At 44.5% G+C, this 20,958-nt stretch overlaps 1 protein-coding gene across 1 annotated transcript in view; it reads right to left on the reverse strand.

Annotated features, from left to right (window-relative positions):
- Nucleotides 1–413: 413 nt before the first annotated feature.
- The window catches only part of dym (dymeclin), a gene marked incomplete at its 5' end in the record, with an annotated part of 215,942 nt that continues 195,397 nt past the window's right edge, over nucleotides 414–20,958 (reverse strand). The window contains one exon of the mRNA XM_084325001.1: nucleotides 414–2,528. Coding sequence (XP_084181127.1) covers nucleotides 2,379–2,528 — 150 coding nt within the window. The 3' untranslated portion in view covers nucleotides 414–2,378. The remainder of the gene's footprint in view (nucleotides 2,529–20,958) is intronic.

Below are 20,958 nucleotides of genomic sequence, written 5' to 3' on the forward strand. Positions count from 1 at the left end.
GGACACAGGGTTGACGTGTCCTGGTGACGAGCGTCTTCAGTCACCATAAGAAGAGATGGAAAGTAACAAAAGACACGAGATAAATTCAACTGAATGGGCGAGAGGGAGCCAACGAAGCAGAGGTGAATAAAACTGATTGAGAAATGAGGTTTATGTGCCAATTTTAATCAGGCGGTAGAAGCGGAATCTGTAATGACGACAAAACGGCGACCTCTAGGGCAAAAGGGGCGCCCCTTGGCGTTGCACTTGTGTTCTGTGTGGGCAGGAGACGGGGATAGGGAGGGAGACGCCTCCGGCTGAGGCCACACCTCCCCCTGGCCCCGCTCACCTCCAGGGCCACGCCTCCCCCTGGCCCCGCTCACCTCCAGGCCACACCTCCCCCTGGCCCCGCTCACCTCCAGGCCACACCTCCCCCTGGCCCCGCTCACCTCCAGGCCACGCCTCCCCCTGGCCCCGCTCACCTCCAGCCCACACATCAAACACAACCAAAACAAGAAACGTAAACAAAGTGCAGTACCAAGTGGGGCTCTTTTGAGGTCAAGAGGTCGCTGTTTGACGGCATCGCAGATTCTACCTTTAAGCCTTTCACGGCCGCACTACCGAATGGTTAACCCTTTCACTACCACACGACAGACGGTTAACCCTTTACTATCACACACAAGCCTTTCACTGCCGCACTACCAAATGGTTAACCCTTTCACTGTGACAGTACAGAAGGTTAACCCTTTACTATCACACGACAGACGCCGGTTAACCCTTTACTATCACACGACAGACGGTTAACCCTTTACTATCACGCGACAGACGGTTAACCCTTTACTATCACACGACAGACGGTTAACCCTTTACTATCACACACAAGCCTTTCACTGCCGCACTACCAAATGGTTAACCCTTTCACTGTGACAGTACAGAAGGTTAACCCTTTCACTGCCACACGACAAAGGGTTAACCCTTTCACTACCACACTACAGAAGGTTAACCTTCTGTAGTGTGGTAGCTGTAATTGAGTCCTTTGAAGGTGGTTGCCAACCAGCTTTCGTCTGGCTTGTAAACCCAGAGTCCCGTCCCTTATCGTCACAACCTCTACCGTCATTCATAGCGTTTGCAACTAAAGGGGGACAAGGACAATTAACCAAAAAGAAAACAATTATTCTGTTGTCAAAATGTTCCATAACTCTGAATTCTGACCCGTTTTGAGTTGAAATTTCGAGAGAAACGGTGGATATGTGAGGCAAAATCATAATAATAAAAAAAAAACTAAACAAAAACTCCTGTTTCACAGGAACGTTGTGAAATGTACAGTTGTGTCTCTTGTAGCATCAGTAGCCTCCCCTCAGGATTCAGTGCAGCTGTAAAAAAGAAAGAAAAAAGGAGCGCTCCCACCAGAGCAGAGGGCCAACCGATCGCAGGTTAATCCAAATGCTTAGGTGCGCTCCATTTAATTGACCTGCTCTCCCTTAGAGAGAGAGAGAAAAAAGGGGAGGATTATCCACCAGCCAGTGACCTGAGCTCCACAGAACCGCGTGGCGGTTTCACAGAGGCGACTGGGCGGTGCCACGCAGCGGGTTAAGCCGATTCTCCTCAGGTTACACATCGGGTAAATCAAGAGCATCTTATTTTGAAATAGGCATTCGACCCAGGTGCGACTTATATATATATATATCACCCGTTCACCAGTGCATATGTTTTTATATATATATATATAACAAAACATATGCACTGGTTGTGTGTGATCCGGTGGGTGTGGCTTAAACAACATGGAAGCTTGCAAGACTTGGTACGATATGAAGGGAAAGACTTGGTACGATATGAAGGGAAAGACTTGGTACGATATGAAGGGAAAGACTTGGTATGATATGAGGGGAAAGACTTGGTATGATATGAAGGGAAAGACTTGGTACGATATGAAGGGAAAGACTTGGTACGATATGAAGGGAAAGACTTGGTACGATATGAAGGGAAAGACTTGGTATGATATGAAGGGAAAGACTTGGTACGATATGAAGGGAAAGACTTGGTACGATATGAAGGGAAAGACTTGGTACGATATGAAGGGAAAGACTTGGTACGATATGAAGGGAAAGACTTGGTATGATATGAAGGGAAAGACTTGGTACGATATGAGGGGAAAGAAGAATAACAATTTGTGCTGAGTTCCCGAAAAAAAGAAAGAAAAAAAAGAAAATCTGCTATCTGTACAAGGTTGAGGCACTTTTAAAGCAGCGCGCGCGTACAAAGGATAATGCATGCACACACACACACGCACACAAGAACTCACCCAGTCACTCTTTCGCTCTCTATTAAATGGTTTTAGAGACACACACACACACACACACACACACACACACACACACACACACACACACACACGTTGCTCAGCCAGAGTCCATGCTGAAGAGCTCGATGCCCTGGGGGCTCCAGTGGAGACCGACCCCGGCGTTGAAGATCAGCGACCAGACGTAGGGCACGAAGAAGTCCTCGGGCTGGTCCTCCTCCACGTACTTGAACTTCAGCTCCGGGAACTTCTACATGTGGAGTGAGTGAGGGAGGGAGTGAGGGAGGGAGGGAGGGAGGGAGGGAGGGAGGGAGGGGGGAGGGAGGGAGGGGGGGAGGGGGGAGGGAGGGAGGGGGGAGGGAGGGAGGGAGAGAGGGAGGGAGGGAGGGGGGGAGGGAGGGGGGGGGAGAGAGAGAGGGAGAGAGAGAGAGAGAGGGGGGGGGGAGAGAGCGAGAGAGGGAGATCGAGAGAGAGCGAGAGAGAAAGAGGGAGCAAGGGGGAAGAAGCAGAGATTGTTAGGATATTATAACAACACAGAAAAGTAGGTCTATTCATCATTACTCCAAACTAGTCAAAGTGCGCCGGCATGTAATAATAATAACAACATAGGGGGGAAAAATAACAAAACTAACAAACAGAGTGGACAGACACAACATACAAAGTGAGAAGTTAGGGGTTAAAGGCCAAGTCGAAGAGGTGGGTTGAGGAGTTTTTTTTAATGAGTCCAGAGTTGGGGCGTTGCTGGACGCTATCCTGGAGAACCCATCACACCCGCTCCATGAGGAGCTAGCCAACCCATACCCATTACCCCCCCCCCCCGGACGCGTGTATCACTTCCGCAACGGATTTAGTCGGATTTCGGTTTCCGGGTTCGCCTGATTGGCCGCGACGGCCACGTGACACGCCGTGGCCTGCCGCTGCGCCCTGCTGTGGCGAGACGCTGGAGTTCACTTCCCCTTTCACATCGCGCCACGCTTATCTTGTCTAGCACAGTCTCTAACAGTAACAGTAAGAAGCATCTGCTGTGGCGAGACGCTGGAGTTCACTTCACTTCCCCTTTCACATCGCGCCACGCTTATCTTGTCTAGCACAGTCTCTAACAGTAACAGTAAGAAGCATTTTGGATAAAAGTATTCTGTACTTCTGTATGACAACAATGTATGCCTTTCAAATGTTAAATGATAAATGATTAAATGATACACACTGAAATCTACGCTCTCTCATCCTGCTTTCCCACAACGCGACAATATTATTAAACAGCAGCTCTGTCATTGAAGTGGGAAAAGTGAGCCGTATTGTATATTAGTACATTGCATAGTATATTGTATATTGTATGGTAACTCAGTTACTTCTATTCTGCATCGATGAGAGCGTAGACCAGTGTGTATCATTTAATCATTTATCATTTAACATTTGAAAGGCATACATTGTTGTCATACAGAAGTACAGAATACTTTTATCCAAAATGCTTCTTACTGTTACTGTTAGAGACTGTGCTAGACAAGATAAGCGTGGCGCGATGTGAAAGGGGAAGTGAACTCCAGCGTCTCGCCACAGCAGATGCTTCTTACTGTTACTGTTAGAGACTGTGCTAGACAAGATAAGCGTGGCGCGATGTGAAAGGGGAAGTGAAGTGAACTCCAGCGTCTCGCCACAGCAGGGCGCAGCGGCAGGCCACGGCGTGTCACGTGGCCGTCGCGGCCAATCAGGCGAACCCGGAAACCGAAATCTGATTAAATCCGTTGCGGAAGTGATGCACGCCCCCCGGACACCAACCACCTCGGTCAGTCCTTCGTGCCGGCGGCCATCAGGCTCCGCAACCGTGGGCATTGGCTGCTGCCAGCAGCTAGAGAACTAACGGCTTCAGAACTCGAGAACTATTAGGACTGTCTGACCACTAAGGGGGCTTTCTCACGCACCCATTCGTTTCCGTACCGTTCCGTTCTGGTCCGTTCCGAGATCTGATGCGAACTCCCCCCCCCCCCTCTCCCCCCTCTAGTTTGTGTACACACTCAGTCTTGGTGCGCTCTGGGTTTTGTTTACGGTTTGCGTTTTGAGCTTGTAAGCTTGCCGTAGGCGATGTCACGCTCGAAAATGTAAACAGGAAGAGTTTAACACACGGTGGAAACTGGATGCTGATATAAAATAAACAAATAACCAATAAATATGAAGTTATATTTGAACCTCTGTTGTCAAGCCTTGTCAATATAACCCACCCCCTTTTCTCACGAATGGATGGTGTTGTAGAGTTTGCTTTTGAGCGTTTTGATTGATTGATTGAAAAGTTTATTAACAGATTGCAGAATGGGTACAATACAGTACAGCTCAGTACACACAATTGCTAAGGGGATGCAGACCAGAGAAAGACTTTCATCTTGTTTACATCAGGGTCCCCCATTTTCAATTCATCATAACATATATGACATACATGACATACAGATAGACAGTACTGCTACATCTATACATTTATGACATATCAGATTTGCAAATACAGTACTGTTTGTGATACAAAAGTGTCCAGAAAAAGAGTGTATATACATTTGGCGTAGAAACTGTACATTTGAGGAGGTTGGGTGGGTGGGGTGGGGTTGGGTGGGTGGGTGAGGGCTGTACATTGGAGGTGGGGGGGGGGGGGGGGTTGGGTAGGGGACACACACACATTTTACACTGTACATTGGAATACTGACAAAGCCTTACTTGGTCATTTACTGTACAACTAGGTTAGGACATTTGTAGGGGCCAGTTTCGAATTGCAGTCTCACGTAGGTGTTTTTTGAGAGTGTTTTTTTGTCAAAGTGGACAGGGGTGAGGTGGGTTCTAGGAGTCAGGTCAAGCAGTAGTCTGACTAGCTTGTTTTGAGATGTTTGTAATTTGTTTTTTAGTGCCTTTGAGGTGCTTTGGTACCATGAGGTGCAAGCATAGTCGTAGTACCCTTGAATGAGTGCTCCTGCTAGAGTCTTCAGGGTATTCTTGTTTACCAGAGAGGAGATCCGGTACAAGAATCGCGTTCGTTGGTTGACTTTTTTTATTACATTGGATGCCATTTTGTCACAGGAAAGATTAGCCTCTAGGATGGAACCCAGGTAGGTAATTTCATCTTTCCTTGTGATAATATTGTCACCCACTGTAACCGAGAAGCCGTCGGTCTTGCTGAGTTTGTTATTTGAACCGAAGAGAATGGGTTTCCCAGGGCTAACGCTAAGCTAACAGCTAACGCTAGTTAGCTTAGCCTAGTACTAGTCTAGTATAGCCACTGTAGCACTTATTTTTCAGCAAAGAACGTGCAATAAACAAAACGGATACATTCACTGTGTTCTGCCTCTCATTTGTGATGAAACAAAACTAACATTAACACAATTGAACACCAAAAGCGGAGTTTAGTCTAATAGGCGCTGATTTTGTTAGCTTACATGCTAACGTGAATGGAATATGGCAGTATAATAGTATAGCATTGTGGCAAACGCTAAGCTAACGGCTAACGCTAGTTAGCTTAGCCTGTTCAGCAGCTAACATCCCATCGCTCGTGGAAATTATATTGCATGTCATTGATCTACTGGTCGACCACGGCCGACTGGTTGGGCACCACTGGTCTATAGAAATAAATGCATTCGAACAAGAAAGTATAGTAGACATATAGCTATGGCAAAAAAGGTTACCAGGCTTAATGCGAGCCAGGGAAGTCTTTACCCCCTTCCGTGACTGCTATGTGCAAGCCAGGGGCTTTATATCTGATATATTTCGAAGATATATAGAAGATATAAATATCGTTTTAGTGGGTATTGTCCAGTTGTTGCTGTGTGTTTTTATCTGCCCACAATTCAAGCAAGTAACGACGTTGTGTGTGTCACTGGCGCGCACCCAGAACCACCTATTTCAAGCGTCCCAGGTTCAGCGGGGGGTAATACGAATCAGCGCCGCTTCACACCCAAAAGGGGTGTGTCCGTCTGAGTGAGAACACTCCCCCCCCCGTCCCCGGGGGCGCTGATTCGACCCCGAATAGTGAGTGAGAAAGGCCCCTAAGTGTGTCGATAACGAATATCGTGCCAGTTAGGGTACAGACCTGCACCTTGTGTATACGGTTTATTTTTTGAGTTAATTATATTGTTTAATAATACATTTTATTTGGTGGCGCCTTTCATGACACCAAAGGTCACCTTACAGATCATAAAGAAAAAAAGAAAAATAATAACACAGCAAGGCAGTTAACACTTTCAGCGCCAGCCATTTTATCCATCCTTGTAGTCAATGGGCCACGCTTTAAAAGATAGGTATTTTCACTGTGCGTCACAATGTTTACAGGGCTATATCTATATTCTATATTATAGCTATGGAGACAATACTATGGCTCTTTGACAGTCACTATCTGTCTATCTATCTATCTATCTATCGTCCAACATGTAAAAAAGAGTAAATTCTTTCATGTATACGTTTGTGTGTTATCCCGTGGTGAATATTGTATAGTTTCAGAGTGATCCTGGCTAATTCCTGGAAGCTGCGTTATGGAGCGCTATGTGAATTTAGCTAAAGGTGTTCGTGCTGCTCGCCTGGACACGTTACTATTTCCAAATCAAAGGTATATAATAGGTATTATGTTTCATCATGAATGCATCAAAGGGGAGGGGGGGGGTCGTTTTTTGATGCTCTGATCGTCAGCAACGCCAAACGTTTTGGAGTATGTGACATATGATCGTTGCGATCGATGTGAAATCATTGTTGGATCAAAGTAGGATTGATGTCATATAGTCCTTACCTTTACTAGGAGGTATCCCAAAAACAATATTCCAATTGTCTGATCGCGATTTCCAGTATTGATGTCCATCGGGTCCCTGACATGAACTGGCACAAAATATGCATGAAGTGTGCTGAACGCGTTCCAAAGTGCTCGGATGAAGCGATTTACTTGGCTTGGTCTTGGACCATATACAGTATAATGTAACACAGTGTGAAATAAGGTTTCAAAGGGTAGGCGATACTTCCACCTAGCAGGATTCGGCCGGTATTGCACTCTCAGGGTCTCAGAATGAGTTCCAATGGTAACACAGAGGTCCGTGAGACTGTATAGAATAAAAATATCGAATAAAAGAAAAAACTATGAAAACCCGACTATAATCGGATTTTGGCGCTCAACGCATGGCGAGATAACCCGACTATAGTCGTGGTTGGCCGTGAATGAGTTAAAAGTCGAGGTTAAAAACAAAACAAACAACAGGAAGCATAAAACAGTGAAAGTTAAAATAACAAAACAAACAAACAGCAGGGGGTGTGACACAGGTTATAATGAATATGCGAGTTTGAACGGATGGGTTTTCAGTTGTGATTTGAATGATGATAGTGACAGTTTATTAGTTTATATAGTTTTACACAGTTTATTCCTCTCATATTTTTATATTCAGATTAAATAAAATTGTATTGCCTATATTTATGTCTTTCTACCATTACCCTGCCCATACCTCCCCTCCCCATGACGCCCGAATTTCCATGACGCCCGAATTTCCCCCAAGAGGATCAAAAAAAGGAACATCTTATCTTAAGACGGTACAGATAGGCGTCGTCACCAAAGCATCACTGGATATGTGTGTGCCGTGCCACGCTGTGTGACCGCATGCGGCCTGTTAAGTGCTGCGGAAGTGGTTGCTTTGCTCACGGAGGCCACTCAGACATGATGACCCTTAGACCCTGGCGTGCTCCTGCACCTCGCCGTGGGCCCCGATGTAATTCCATCCGTCTGTGAGGTAAAGGTGCTTACAGCTGGCAAGGTAACAGGTGTCACTCTACCGCCTGACCCTTGACCTCTTAAAGACTCATTACAATGAGAAATCGAGTTTTCCCCCCTCCAATCTCATTGCTCATTCTTTTACGGAAGGTGTGTTGGTGTATAATTACCCAAAATGTTAGAACTGTTGTTGTTGTTGTTGTTGTTGTTATTGTTGTTGTTAAAATTATGACAAAAGCCCATTGATCTCCATCCCCCTGGATATCAACAGGATGACACCACTTCAGATAACCCCCCCACCCTTCCTTACTTCACCCCTCCTCCGCCCTATCCCAGCCCCCAACCCACATGTCCCCCCTCCTCCATCTCCTAACTAGAACCCCCCCCCCCCCTTGATACACCTGTACAACCCCTCCCCCCCTCATAGAGCCTCCTCCAATCCTGAACCTAGCCAAGGTACCCAGAATTCCCCTCTCTCTCACCCTATGAAGAGCCACGCCTGAGTGGACTCTGGAGCTCACCTGGGGACATGAGGCCGGTGTCCCGGGCCGGTTGGGTCATCGAGACAATAACTCTGAATAAACCTTTGTTTACCAAGTCTATCTTCGACTACCTACATCATTGATCGGGTTCATTTCTCTCACACTGTGCACAGAGAGGGTGCACTAAAACATAACATAACAAATGGTACACCTGAAGCTGAAAAATTACACTCCTGATACGAACATTCCACAATAAGCTTTTTCGGACTTAACACCATTGTACTTTAAAGGGTTCTTCTGGGTTATCATGAAAAAAAAAACAATCCCAAATTTATAAGACTAGGTCTCTTTTCATTTATTTTGAACCAACAGTAGTACAAGTTATACTTAGTTGCACTTAGGCTTGCTACGGTAGTCTGTGATACCGGTGTTACTCTGTGTTCAGGCTCCACCAAGTAAATTACTTGCCCACCGGTGTCTGCTAAGTTTCACTTTCACTTCTAGAGTAGATTTAACTTCACGTGAAGCAGAGAAAGAAGACTCTAGAGAGACGAGATGACATGTTACACAACAATGGCAGGGAATTTATCAATATTTCGGATTTAAACACTGCAGCAGCTCGACTGGAGAGGAGCTCAGAGGACCAGTCCAGACCAGCTGCGTGTTCGTCTTCTTCTTCTCGGATCAGCTGTGAGGGAAAGTCACAAAGTTGGTGTGTGTGTGTTTCCAGCGGTTAACATTATTGGGCGGCTGTGTTACAAACGTATCATTCATTCATGGTTTAGTTTCAGGGAAACCTGTAGTAAAAGGGGGGGGCAGCCCAGTGTAGAGTGCACGATTGTTAAGTTGCTCCGTCCGCTTGTCATCATGCCTAGTGTCTATAGTCCCCCCTGAGATGTATTCAACCCTAGTTCCACCTAGTGTATAGTCCCCCCTGAGACGTATTCAACCCTAGTTCCACCTAGTGTCTATAGTCCCCCCTGAGACATATTCAACCCTAGTTCCACCTACTGTCGTATAGTCCCCCCTGAGACGTATTCAACCCTAGTTCCACCTACTGTCGTATAGTCCCCCCTGAGACGTATTCAACCCTAGTTCCACCTACTGTCGTATAGTCCCCCCTGAGACGTATTCAACCCTAGTTCCACCTACTGTCGTATAGTCCCCCCTGAGACGTATTCAACCCTAGTTCCACCTGGTGTCTATAGTCCCCCCTGAGACGTATTCAACCCTAGTTCCAGCTAGTGTCATATAGTCCCTCCTGAGGCCATGGTTACACTGGGCTAAAGCAGCAACGTTTTGTTGCTGAATGATTACGTTTGCATGTCCAAGTTAAAAAGAAACGCAGTTTTGGCAGGAAAACACGTTTCCCTAGCGGGAACGCTGAAAAGGTGTTTTCGTTTTGGAAACTCGCCGAAAATGGTGCAATGTAATTTGCGCGAGCCGGATACAGAGCCGCTCTGCCCAATGCCCATGCGCAGTAGAGACAGACGTCAAATTCTCCCCCTCCCAGACCCATGTCATGTCAACAAACCCTTACCATGCAAGAGTCGACTGCATGAGCTCCTCTTTCAACATAACAAGCATTAAACAAAATGGCCCAGTCATCTATTCACTTTTGTTTAATACATGAGGCGTTGTCTAATGTTTAGCTACTGATAGCTCCTGATATCAACGTCTGATATCATCAGTTTGGCATTAGTTTTAGCAGGTGCTGGCTGGCTAGCGTCGCTCGTGAGCTAACGTTAGCTACCTAGCTAACGTTACTGTTTAAACAAAATGGCCCAGTCATCTATTCACTTTTGTTTAATACATGAGGCGTTGTCTAATGTTATCTAGCTACTGATAGCTCCTGATATCAACGTCTGATATCATCAGTTTGGCATTCGTTTTCGCAGGTGCTGGCTGGCTAGCGTCGCTCGTGAGCTAACGTTAGCTACCTAGCTAACGTTACTTTCAGACCCTGTAGTCAAGTTGAACTATCGCTCTGGGGACGCTGATTAATATAACAAGCTACAACAGTCTGCATTCCCTTAACAATTGTTTGTATTGAGCCGTATTGTATTGTACCCATTCTGCAATCTGTTAAATAACGTTTACATCCATTCATTCTGCTAGCATTAACGTTACTTCGCTGCTAGCCACAATGCTATACTGTTATACTGGCATATCCCAATCACATTAGCACGTAAGCTAACAAAATCGGCGATATTTTTGTAAGACTAAACTCCGCTCTTGGTGGTCAATTGTGTTGATGTTAGTTTTGTTTCACCAACAAATCATCAACAAATGAGGCAGAACACACAGTGAATGTATCCGTTTTTGTTTATTGGACTTTATTTCTTGCTGAAAAATAAATGCTATGTGGCTAAATGGCTCATGCGAGGTATAAAGATGGTGGCTTTTGAGATTGAGCAGGATGTGGAGTGTCTCGTTCAACCTTTCTGATTGGTTGAAAATGGCCTTCATGTATGAACTACATCGCCACCTACTGCTTTGGCATTGTACTACATGTATATAGTAGACGAGACAAAACGACGTCTAACTTAACTCTTACTTGCCTGCCAATACGCAGCGTTCTGAAAAGCTAAATGAAACTAAATGAAATGACCCTAGTGTAACCGCAGCCTGAGACATATTCAACGAATACACATACCGTTACAACCCTACTGGATAGCTACCTAAGCTTTGTCTTAAACACACCGTCATATTCACTGTTTGCAAACTTTACACTAGTGACCATAATGCCCGCTAGCATAACATTAGCTTTCTAACAAACAACAAACTAGTTCCAGGTATGATTCAGATTCCAGAGTGTCACAAGTGTTAATGTTGAAAACACCTGGAATCATGAATAAATGCTCCTTGTGACATTCTATTTGTCATCTTTGTACAGCTCATTGGGCATTATCCCTTACATGTCTGCCGGTGTAAAGCAAATTGTAAAAAGAAAAAAAGAAAAAAATGGCAAAGGTGTTACTTAAAAGAGTGGACGGTCATACCAGCATGTCCTCATTACTATGAACTACTAAGACTTTAGGTTACTGCTCGGTAGGTCGCCTGGTTCCTGGGTGCTTGTCATTAGCGAGCGAGCGAGGCCACAGCCGCCTATGGAGCGCTTCCCTGAAAGCTACACCGGGTCTTTGATTTCAGGTGACACCCTACGCCCCGGTGACTCCGCTCATTAGTGGACAGAATGCTCGTTAAGGTGCACCTGCGGGGGTCACTAAGGCTAGGATGTCAAGCTTTAGTGCTGATTATGGTACAAACCGACCTGAAAAAAATAATAATAATAAATAAAGAGAAAAAAAAGAGAGAAACCTGGAACATGAGTAGAAGCGGATTCCTCGAAATTAATGGAAGAAAGACAGTCACACAAAACGTATAAAGTATGTGCCCCGGGTGCAATTAATGATACAGGATGGATGCCCACTGTTACCCCCACGACAAGCCTCACATCCATCCCAGTTGGACCGGGCCCACCTTAGGCCTTCCCCTGCCCACCCCAACAGCAGGTAGCTGGGGAACAAGGGGGCATCAATAATAAAGCAGCATCTCATATCCCCCTGCGCAACACACACACACACACACACACACACACACACACACACACACACACACACACACACACACACACACACACACACACACACACACACACACACACACACACACACACACACACACACACACACACACACACACACACACACACACACACACACACACACACACACACACACTAATCAGTCTCCGGTGAAAGACACAGGCTAGGTAGAGAGCGTCACCCCATTCTTCCCATTCAGGGCCTTTATGCGTTGGTCATAGTCGGGTCTATTGAGTCATGGCTGCTCCTATTCAGCCACACTATCAGTATCATATCCAGGCAGACAGCGGGGCTGTGGGGCCACAGGCCATATGCCAGGCCACACACACCAACACCATTGTATTGGAAGGACACAATGTGGGAGCTGTATTGTCTGGCTGGTCTGAGTGTGTATATGTGTGTGTGTTTCTGTGTGTGTGTAGTAGGGCTGACCCCTATTAATCGATTAGTCGACTAATCGGTCGAAAGGAGCCGTAGTCGACTGGCCAACCTCTTAGTCGAATATAATAAAAAAAATAATATAAAAAAAAAAAATTATCATTTTTTTCCAATAGAAGAGGCCTAGAAGCGTGGCTAACGCTAATGGCACGCATACCAGAGGCTAACTGCCTACGAAAACAGGCACAGAGGCACTGAAAGAGGATTTCACCCATCTAATGAACATACTAGACTAGACAATATCAAGATGTATCCATCAGTGGACCAATTGCATGCTTTTGCAGAGGACAAGAAGCCTTCAGTCGACTCCTTCAGACATTAAGCACTCCCCACAGCCCAAATGGAATGATACAAAAAAAAAAAAAAAAAAATTAACACTATGATCGCCGCGGACGAGTTTTCACGTCATTCCGAGCCATGCTCATTCTGCCGAAGACGCCGTAACTCGTCTTTGATGTCAATATTTCAAAAATCTGTCATCGAAATCATATTTCCTTTACGGAGCCCTGAGACACACTGCTGATCTCCTCTCAACTCTCTAGCGGTTCAAGAGCGCCATCTGGTGGCCGATCGGCAGATCGCCAACCGGATATTAACCTTTGAACCGGTAGTACTCATCCATATGTGGTCCGGCCACTCGCTATAGCTCCCGCGACTCCATCTTGAAACACTGGATAATAGATCGCTCGCCCTAACTCAATAAACAACGTTATTTGGACGTATATACTATTATACAACCTGGAAATGGATCGGGCATTTCTACATCCCATAATAGAAAAAAATCTGTTCCACGCTCATCTGCCAGCGGCGCGAGGAAGCCACGGTAAGATTCAGCGTTATTTTCTAACGTTTTCTATACTAACTGATCTGATGAACATATGACCCACTCTGGATGAATCATCTAACGCTGCCCACGGAATTATAAACGATCCCCCGCCCATCCGGTCAACATCAGATGATGCGTAGAAACTTCTAGAAGTACGTGCAGTTGAAATTTTTTATCTCGCACAGATTCCTACCAAACTGTATTTGATCATCAATATAATGCATTTGGGGCTATAAATCACGTTCTGAAGAAAGCTGCAGAAAACGATAAAAACATACTTATACTTTAGACCATATTTTAGTATGAATATGTGAATTAAAAAGTTTAACGTTGCTACACCCTGAACAATACATATAGGACATTGAATGGGCCATAATAATGGCAATTTAGCAATAGAATTTAAAAAGTTATAGCCCTGCAAAGAAGGGGAACTTCTCCATAGACAAATAGAGCTGGCGAGGGATGGTAAATTATGAATTTAACCCATGGCGATTAAAGTGTTAAATATTATTTATATATATTTTTTTTGTAAGTCGACCAATAGTCGACTAACGGCACATTTTTGCCAATCCTAGTCGACCATCCAAATCCTTAGTCGGGGACAGCCCTAGTGTGTAGGCAGGCAGATATGTCACAATCTGGTATTAGTAGCTTGCCAATCCATAACTCATACGTATAATACATACTCATACATACTGGCTGTTGAGTTGCTCCCTAACCCACTCTGGAAAACCTGGTTTTCCCCTTTTTTGCTTAACGTATGCAAATGATTAATTAAAAGGTGCCGTGAGTGGTGTATTTTCTTTGTTAAAATAAGTGGTTTACATGTTAAAATAATAGCTCTGAGGCTGCGGTCTCGACTCCCGGAGTCAACATTGCCTGCGGCTTGGGCCGATCGTCATACTAACTCGTTTGGCTGAGTTAGCGGGAGGGAAGTCGTGGGTGGTAATCTGGCATTGTGGACAGCGACACCTACAGGTCAGGTCTGGGCGCCTGCTCAGCGAAAGGCAGGAAGTGGTGAAGGCAGCGTGACCTCCCACGCGTTACACTTCACCAATGAGAGTCCTGCCAGGTGAAAAGAGAGCCACTGGCTGTCTCCACATGTGTCGGAGGAAGCATGTGGTATACTTCAGGGTTCCCTTGTACCGACCAGTAGGGGGAACATGCGCACAACGACCAGGTAGGGGAGGGGGGGAATTGGCATAACGACTCAAATTGGGATGGGAGAAAAACATAGAAAATCAGGCGGAGAAAAAGAGGATAAAAAAAATATATATATATAAAAAAATAATAGCTCTACATTCTTCTGACAGCCATCACTGATATAGTGCCTGTTTAGTAACATGGGTCTCCCAGTCCCTCCGCTCTGCAGTAAACAGAGAATACGTTTTCTGGTATCCTGTTCCCACTTCATCCAATCAGGAGAGAGAACTCCACACTGCAAAAATGGTCTGACAAAAATAATAAATAAAAACTAGCAAATAGTGCTTGGAACAAGTAAAAGTATCTGAAGGTAAATTTGGCTTGGAAAGATTTCTTGAAATAAGAAAAGAAAATATCTAGAGTTCTCTCCTGGTTGGATAAAGTGGATAAATGTATTTTGTGTTTACTACAGAGCGGAGGAACTGGGAGACCCATGCTGGCTGACAAAGAAATACGACTTACCAGCTAATAGACACTTTTAATATTATATGAATACAGTTGTGGTAATAAGCGTTTCATACATGTTCAGCACCTCCATTTAATACACATTTTCCTCATCGGGATTAAAGGCTTGTTTACCTTGCTTACTTGATGGAAATGGACTGCCTAACACTTGTCATGAAGTAATGGAACTTTTCCTTTCAGTTATGGGAGGGCACGAGCCAGAACAATGAATATGACTTTTCAGACTCTTTACACTGCATAGCATTAGTAATAATGACAAGTAAATCCAGCTAAGATCTTGTGAGTGCCCCGGTCACCCCATTCCAATACAGGGAAACTAGAATTGCACTCAGAGAGGCAACATTTATACTACATTTAGTCATATAGCTGACGCTTTTATCCAAAGCAACTTACAAATTGTGAACCACAAGTCAGCAGGAGGGGTATATCTCTAGCAGCTAAGGGTCAGTGGCATTGTTCATCAAATAGTGTCAAAGTACTATTGAGGTACTTTTTGTGGGTGTGTAGTTAGTAGGGTTGGGTACCGTTCACACACCTGTGAATCGATACCGGTACCCAACGGTACCTTTTTTCTGTACTTTAGTCTCTAAAAAAATGTATCTACCTACCTCAGCTGTAAAAAATGTGTCCAAACTTCAAATTATTTATTATCATTATTATTTATTTAGAACAATTTGTTAATATTTAGGGCTGTCTTAAATACGTTCGATGGCACAAGCTTCGAACATAAAAAAAAAAAAAAAAAAACTTTTAATAATTCGTTATTTATTTATTTTTGCCTCCAAAATCTTGCGCCTCCATTCCAATGAAACGAAAGTAAGCGGCGCCTTCCCGCCTCCATTCCAATGAAACGAAATTAAGCGGCGCCTCGACTCCACCTCTCTACAACAAGCGCGTGGAGATTATCTGTATTGAAAACAACAAGGACATGTGCAGCAGACATGTCGACGAAGAAGCGAAGCAATGCCGTTTGTTATTTAAGACTATGTCGGACAGATTTGTGTTCATTGTGCTGCTTTTTCAAAGTGTCCAGACCCATATAAAAATATGTCTTAATAAAACGTGCTTAATTAAGTCGAATTCTGCCTTTGTCTTTATCAACTACATATAAATATTTATATAATTGTTTGCTTGATAGACGAAGGTTGCAACATAATTATGTAATGTCATGTCGTTGGCTGTGAGAGCAGCCCCACTGCACCCAGGCAGGGCAGCCGAGTGAAACCTTGTTGGCTGCGTCACAGTGACGAAAGGGGCTACTTAATTAATTAATCCAATCCACTTTATTTATAGAGCACATTTAAAAACAACAACGTTTATCAAAGTGCTGTACAAGTCCCACAACATAAGATACAAAATAATAATAATAATAAATTATTATTTTTTTATTTTTTTCTCTCTCGAAGCTTCGAATTAAAATCGAAGCTCGGCCCCGAAGCTTCGATTGCCAAAAAAAGCTTCGAAGGTCAGCCCTAATATATATACAATATATAATATTGCAGCGAGCGTTGTCTGCATCTAGCTTTGTAAAGTGTAACCATACTTGCGACGTTTTCGGCCCTGACTGCTTTGTTGTTGTTGAATCAAGTCAAATCCTAGGTAAGCGTGTATTGTGCGCGTGAATGTTGACGTGAACGTGCGGCACACTTTATAGGTTTCGCTTCGCGTTTTTTTTTTTGCATTACCGAAATATGGCACCGGTGGATCTCACGACGTGAATCGGTACTCGGTAGTACCGCAACGTGATTCGGTTGATCCGAATCACGGATCAACCGAGGACCTTGAAGCGGAGTTGTGCGGTTAAGAAGTGACTTTGGTAGACTGGAGACGAGGCGGGTGGTTGCGTTATGTATGAGTTGAAGCGGCTTGGTGGCGGCAGCCGGTAAAGCAGTTAGCAGTGCATTGCAGTAGCAACACTCAGCACTACAGCACACGTCGACCTATAACGGCCCATAACGTCGTGCATATTTAGGGGAATACTATAGACTCATTATTGTCCGTTTTGTTTTTATTTTGGACAGATCACAAAAATACAACATAAGATTAAATGTGCAGGTGAGTTAAAACAAACAGGAAACCATCCAGCCCCACAGAGCTACATGAAAGTAGGTGGTTACACTTGCTAGCTAACACTAGCGGGCAAGACGGCGAACGCCGATAGCTGATACTCGTGCGAGCAGGATATCATCCTGTTGTTATCCAAAGTGTTCATTAATCCCTCTGGCATTTCGTGTTCTGTTCAAACGGATGAATCCTGCAAACATTTAGCTAGACGAAAAGGCAGCGTTGACAGGCAGCTGACGCTAGCTGTGTAGCCGGTTAGCTTAGTGATAGCTCCGTGCCCGGAGCCACAGCAAGCTCTGAAGATCCAAAACGAGGCCGTCAGCCTTGATGTTGGAAGCCCAGCTTCTACCACACTATCACATTCCACATGTAGTGTTACAATTTCAGGTGTCACGCTAACTAGTCGGGGGAGCAGTCGGTAAAGCCGTTGGAGGTGATGATTAACACATTCCTGGCCAACCACGTATATATACGTTATTGGGATCCGACCTCTGGAGGCCAACCACGTATATATACGTTATTGACTCGTTTTAGCTTTTATTCCATTTTAATATCCTACTCAATGTCACAGAGCTGTATGTTGGCTGTAAAATGCCTGTTGGGATTCGGAAAGTGCAGTACCGGCCAGATCCTGGTAGTGGCGCTGTCTCGAGAATGGAGTAAACCTTGTTGCAGACGGGGTGTCACTTTTTTTTCATTCCGGGTAAACTTTTCTGTTAGCCTGAAGCTATGGCTTCAACAGATCGCCTGGAATACGTATTGTTACGCCGAATTCAGTATGCAGTAAAGGAATATAGCATCAGCCAATGGACATATCGATCTACCAGATGGCGATCAACTGGGAAATTCTTTTTGGAATCCAACCAGCCACAGGTAAGAGCGATTTGACGTCAATTTCAGCTTGATCGGGCCTTGTTCTCATAGTCATCCCCCTGATCAGCGTATGTTGTTGTAATAACGAATGCCGTTATTGGTAATCAATAATCAGAAATGACTTCCCCCCCCCCCCCCTTCACGCATTCATGGTGGACCATGATACCGATCATATGCATTTAGATTTTTAACTCTAGCTTGTGTAGGGCCGAAATGCCAATCGATTTAACGTTATTAGCTTAGCGCCCTATAACTAGCTTTGCAGGAATTACCCTATAACATTGCAGTATATAGTTCATATTCACGATGCTATAAAATGGGAACGTATTGATGAGAAAATTATTTCTTTATGGCATATTGAAGGGAAGGTTTATACTGTCAATTGACAATGACAATGGACACATAGCAATAATATAAAATATAGATTTAGCTCTACAAACAACCTCACGCACAGTGCAACCTTGTAATGAATGGCTGGCCTCATAGAGTGGGATTAGACGGGCCCCAATGGCCATGAAGGTGTTAAGGGAGACGCAGAGAAAGGCATCGCTAGATGCAGCTACATGACCTGCGCATGCGACCTCCAAAGTGACTCGTAAAACGTCCACGTATGACCGGAATTTGACACGTATTAACTGAAACCTCACCAAACCAAATAATTTCAATATTTCAATACGCAGTGCTAATGTAGGTCAGGGTCCGGTGACACATTGCCTTTGTGGTATCGTCTCTGTACTCTAGCACAGTGGATCTGAAATGGAACAATGACTATGAGGTCAGACTTTTTCAGCTTTATTTCGAGGGTGTTTACATCCATATCAGGTGAAACGTGTAGCCTGTCTTATACATAGTCCCCCCCATTTTAGTGGGCCATAAGTAACTGGATATATAAACTTAAATGTATAATATTTGCCTTTGTGATCAATGACTGTCTGCGACCCTGCCTTAACTAATTCTGTGTTTGTCCGACAATCGAATAACGCCAACCACATATACGTTATTGAATCGTTATTTCTTTTATTCGCTATTTCCATTCATAAACATGCAGGCAGCTGTGTATTATCACTGGGGATGGGTCTGAGATCGCAAAAGTCCAATACCGCCACCTAACGCCTTGTGGCCACTATTGCACTCCATTTGAAACGTGTCTCGGCCGAGCTGCGGCGTGGGTCTAAATACTCTGGGAAGACAAGCGGTTATAACGGATGCATCGACGAGGGTAACCCCCCCCCCCCGTTCTGTTGCAATCCTGGATTACGTTGGAAACACGCTCGCGATCAGTACTTGGAATGGGGATCAGATAATTGGATTATTCTTTTTGCAGTACATCATAGACGGTAAGGGCTATATGTTATCAATCTTGCGTTGATCCGATAATTCTTTCCCCGCGATCGCAGCATGTGTCTGTGGTGTGTGTGGCGTGTTCCGTTGGTTGCGATCAAAGCACGGAGGGGCGGCTTCCCCCGCCCCCTTTCATGCATCCATGATGAAACATAATACCGATAATCTAGCGTTGATTTCAAATTGATTATTGGATTATTGATCCAGGCGAGGAATGGCACGATTTATAGTGAAATGCAGTAAAACGCTGTTTGACGGAGTTTCCTGGGATTACACAGAATTACTCTAAAACTACACTCATATTCACCACAGTATAAAACGGGAATGTATTGATGAAAAAATTATCTGTTTTTTGCATTTTGACCGGAAGAAACTCAATGACAATCGACTATATCATTAGATCCATAGCTATAATATTTAATATAGTTTTAGCACTACAAACACCGGCATGTACCCCCATTTCATTACAGCGCTGGCACACACGGCCATATGACCCACAGCGACCTCTGGCGTCCAATGAGTTAAGCAGTCATTTGTGAAATGTCTTCCCTGCTAACAAAGAAGAGACCAATGTCTCTCAATACGTTTGAATGGGACACAATGGGATTCTAGATGCACAGTGGACTCCCCATCAGAATGCTCAAAACACAGTAGGCCTATGTGATGATATGTAGTCGAGTTCTTAATCGTTACATTGTCCCTGAGGGTTCAAAGAAAATATAAATCATCACCACACAAAGAGAATAGTGGTTATTAAATGGTGGTAAAAGGCATATTAACCCTTTCACTGCCACACGACAGAAGGTTAACCCTTTACTATCACACAACCGACGGCGATGCTCCATCATTAGCATCATTAGCTCTGCATCCGAAAAAAAGAAAAAAGAAATTACTTACTTTTTTTTATTCACATATATGTTTAAGGAAACCAACAAACAGTTATAATCTTACACATACATGTGAAACAAATATGTAAAATATGTAATTTAAAGGGGACATGTACTATAAATGTAATTTTTCAGTCTCTAGCATTGTATTATAGTAATAGGAGTTAGTATCAATGTGTTTTAGTGTCTAAATACCATATTGGCAGATTGCTCTGATTCAGCTCAGATAATTTCCTGCTCCAGTAAATTAGTCCATCCTGATTTGAAGGCCTGAGTCACGTCATTCAGGCTCTGGGTAGAAGACAGTGATGTGATTGGCTCTGTGGTTGTAGCTAATGCCCGCCCACAAGCTACCTAGACTAGACAGCGAGTGGAAGCCACTTCCTCATAGTGAAACCCGACACCTCTGCATACACTCTGGACGGAGAGAGAGAGAGATAGAGAGGGAGAGAGAGAGGGAGAGACAGAGAGAGAGAGGGAGGGAGTACTTGGGGGGGGGACCTGCCGCGCCACATGGGAGAGGGGAGGAAGGGAGCCCCCCCCCCCCCCCCCACACAAGCTGCCGCAGGGAGAAAAAACGAAAGGAAGAGACGGCCTGTCTTTTTTCTCTCTCTCTCTCTCTCTCTCTCTCTCTCTCTCTCTCTCTCTCTCTCTCTCTCTCTCTCTCTCTCTCTCTCTCTCTCTCTCTCTCTCTCTCCGTCCAGAGTGTATGCAGAGGTGTCGGGTTTCACTAGGAATTGTGTAAAGTTGCCCAAATAGTGCTAGGAATAGCAGTACATGT

Source organism: Notolepis coatsorum (genome assembly GCF_963971535.1).
Source record: "Notolepis coatsorum genome assembly, chromosome: 11".
Classification (NCBI taxonomy): domain Eukaryota; kingdom Metazoa; phylum Chordata; class Actinopteri; order Aulopiformes; family Paralepididae; genus Notolepis; species Notolepis coatsorum.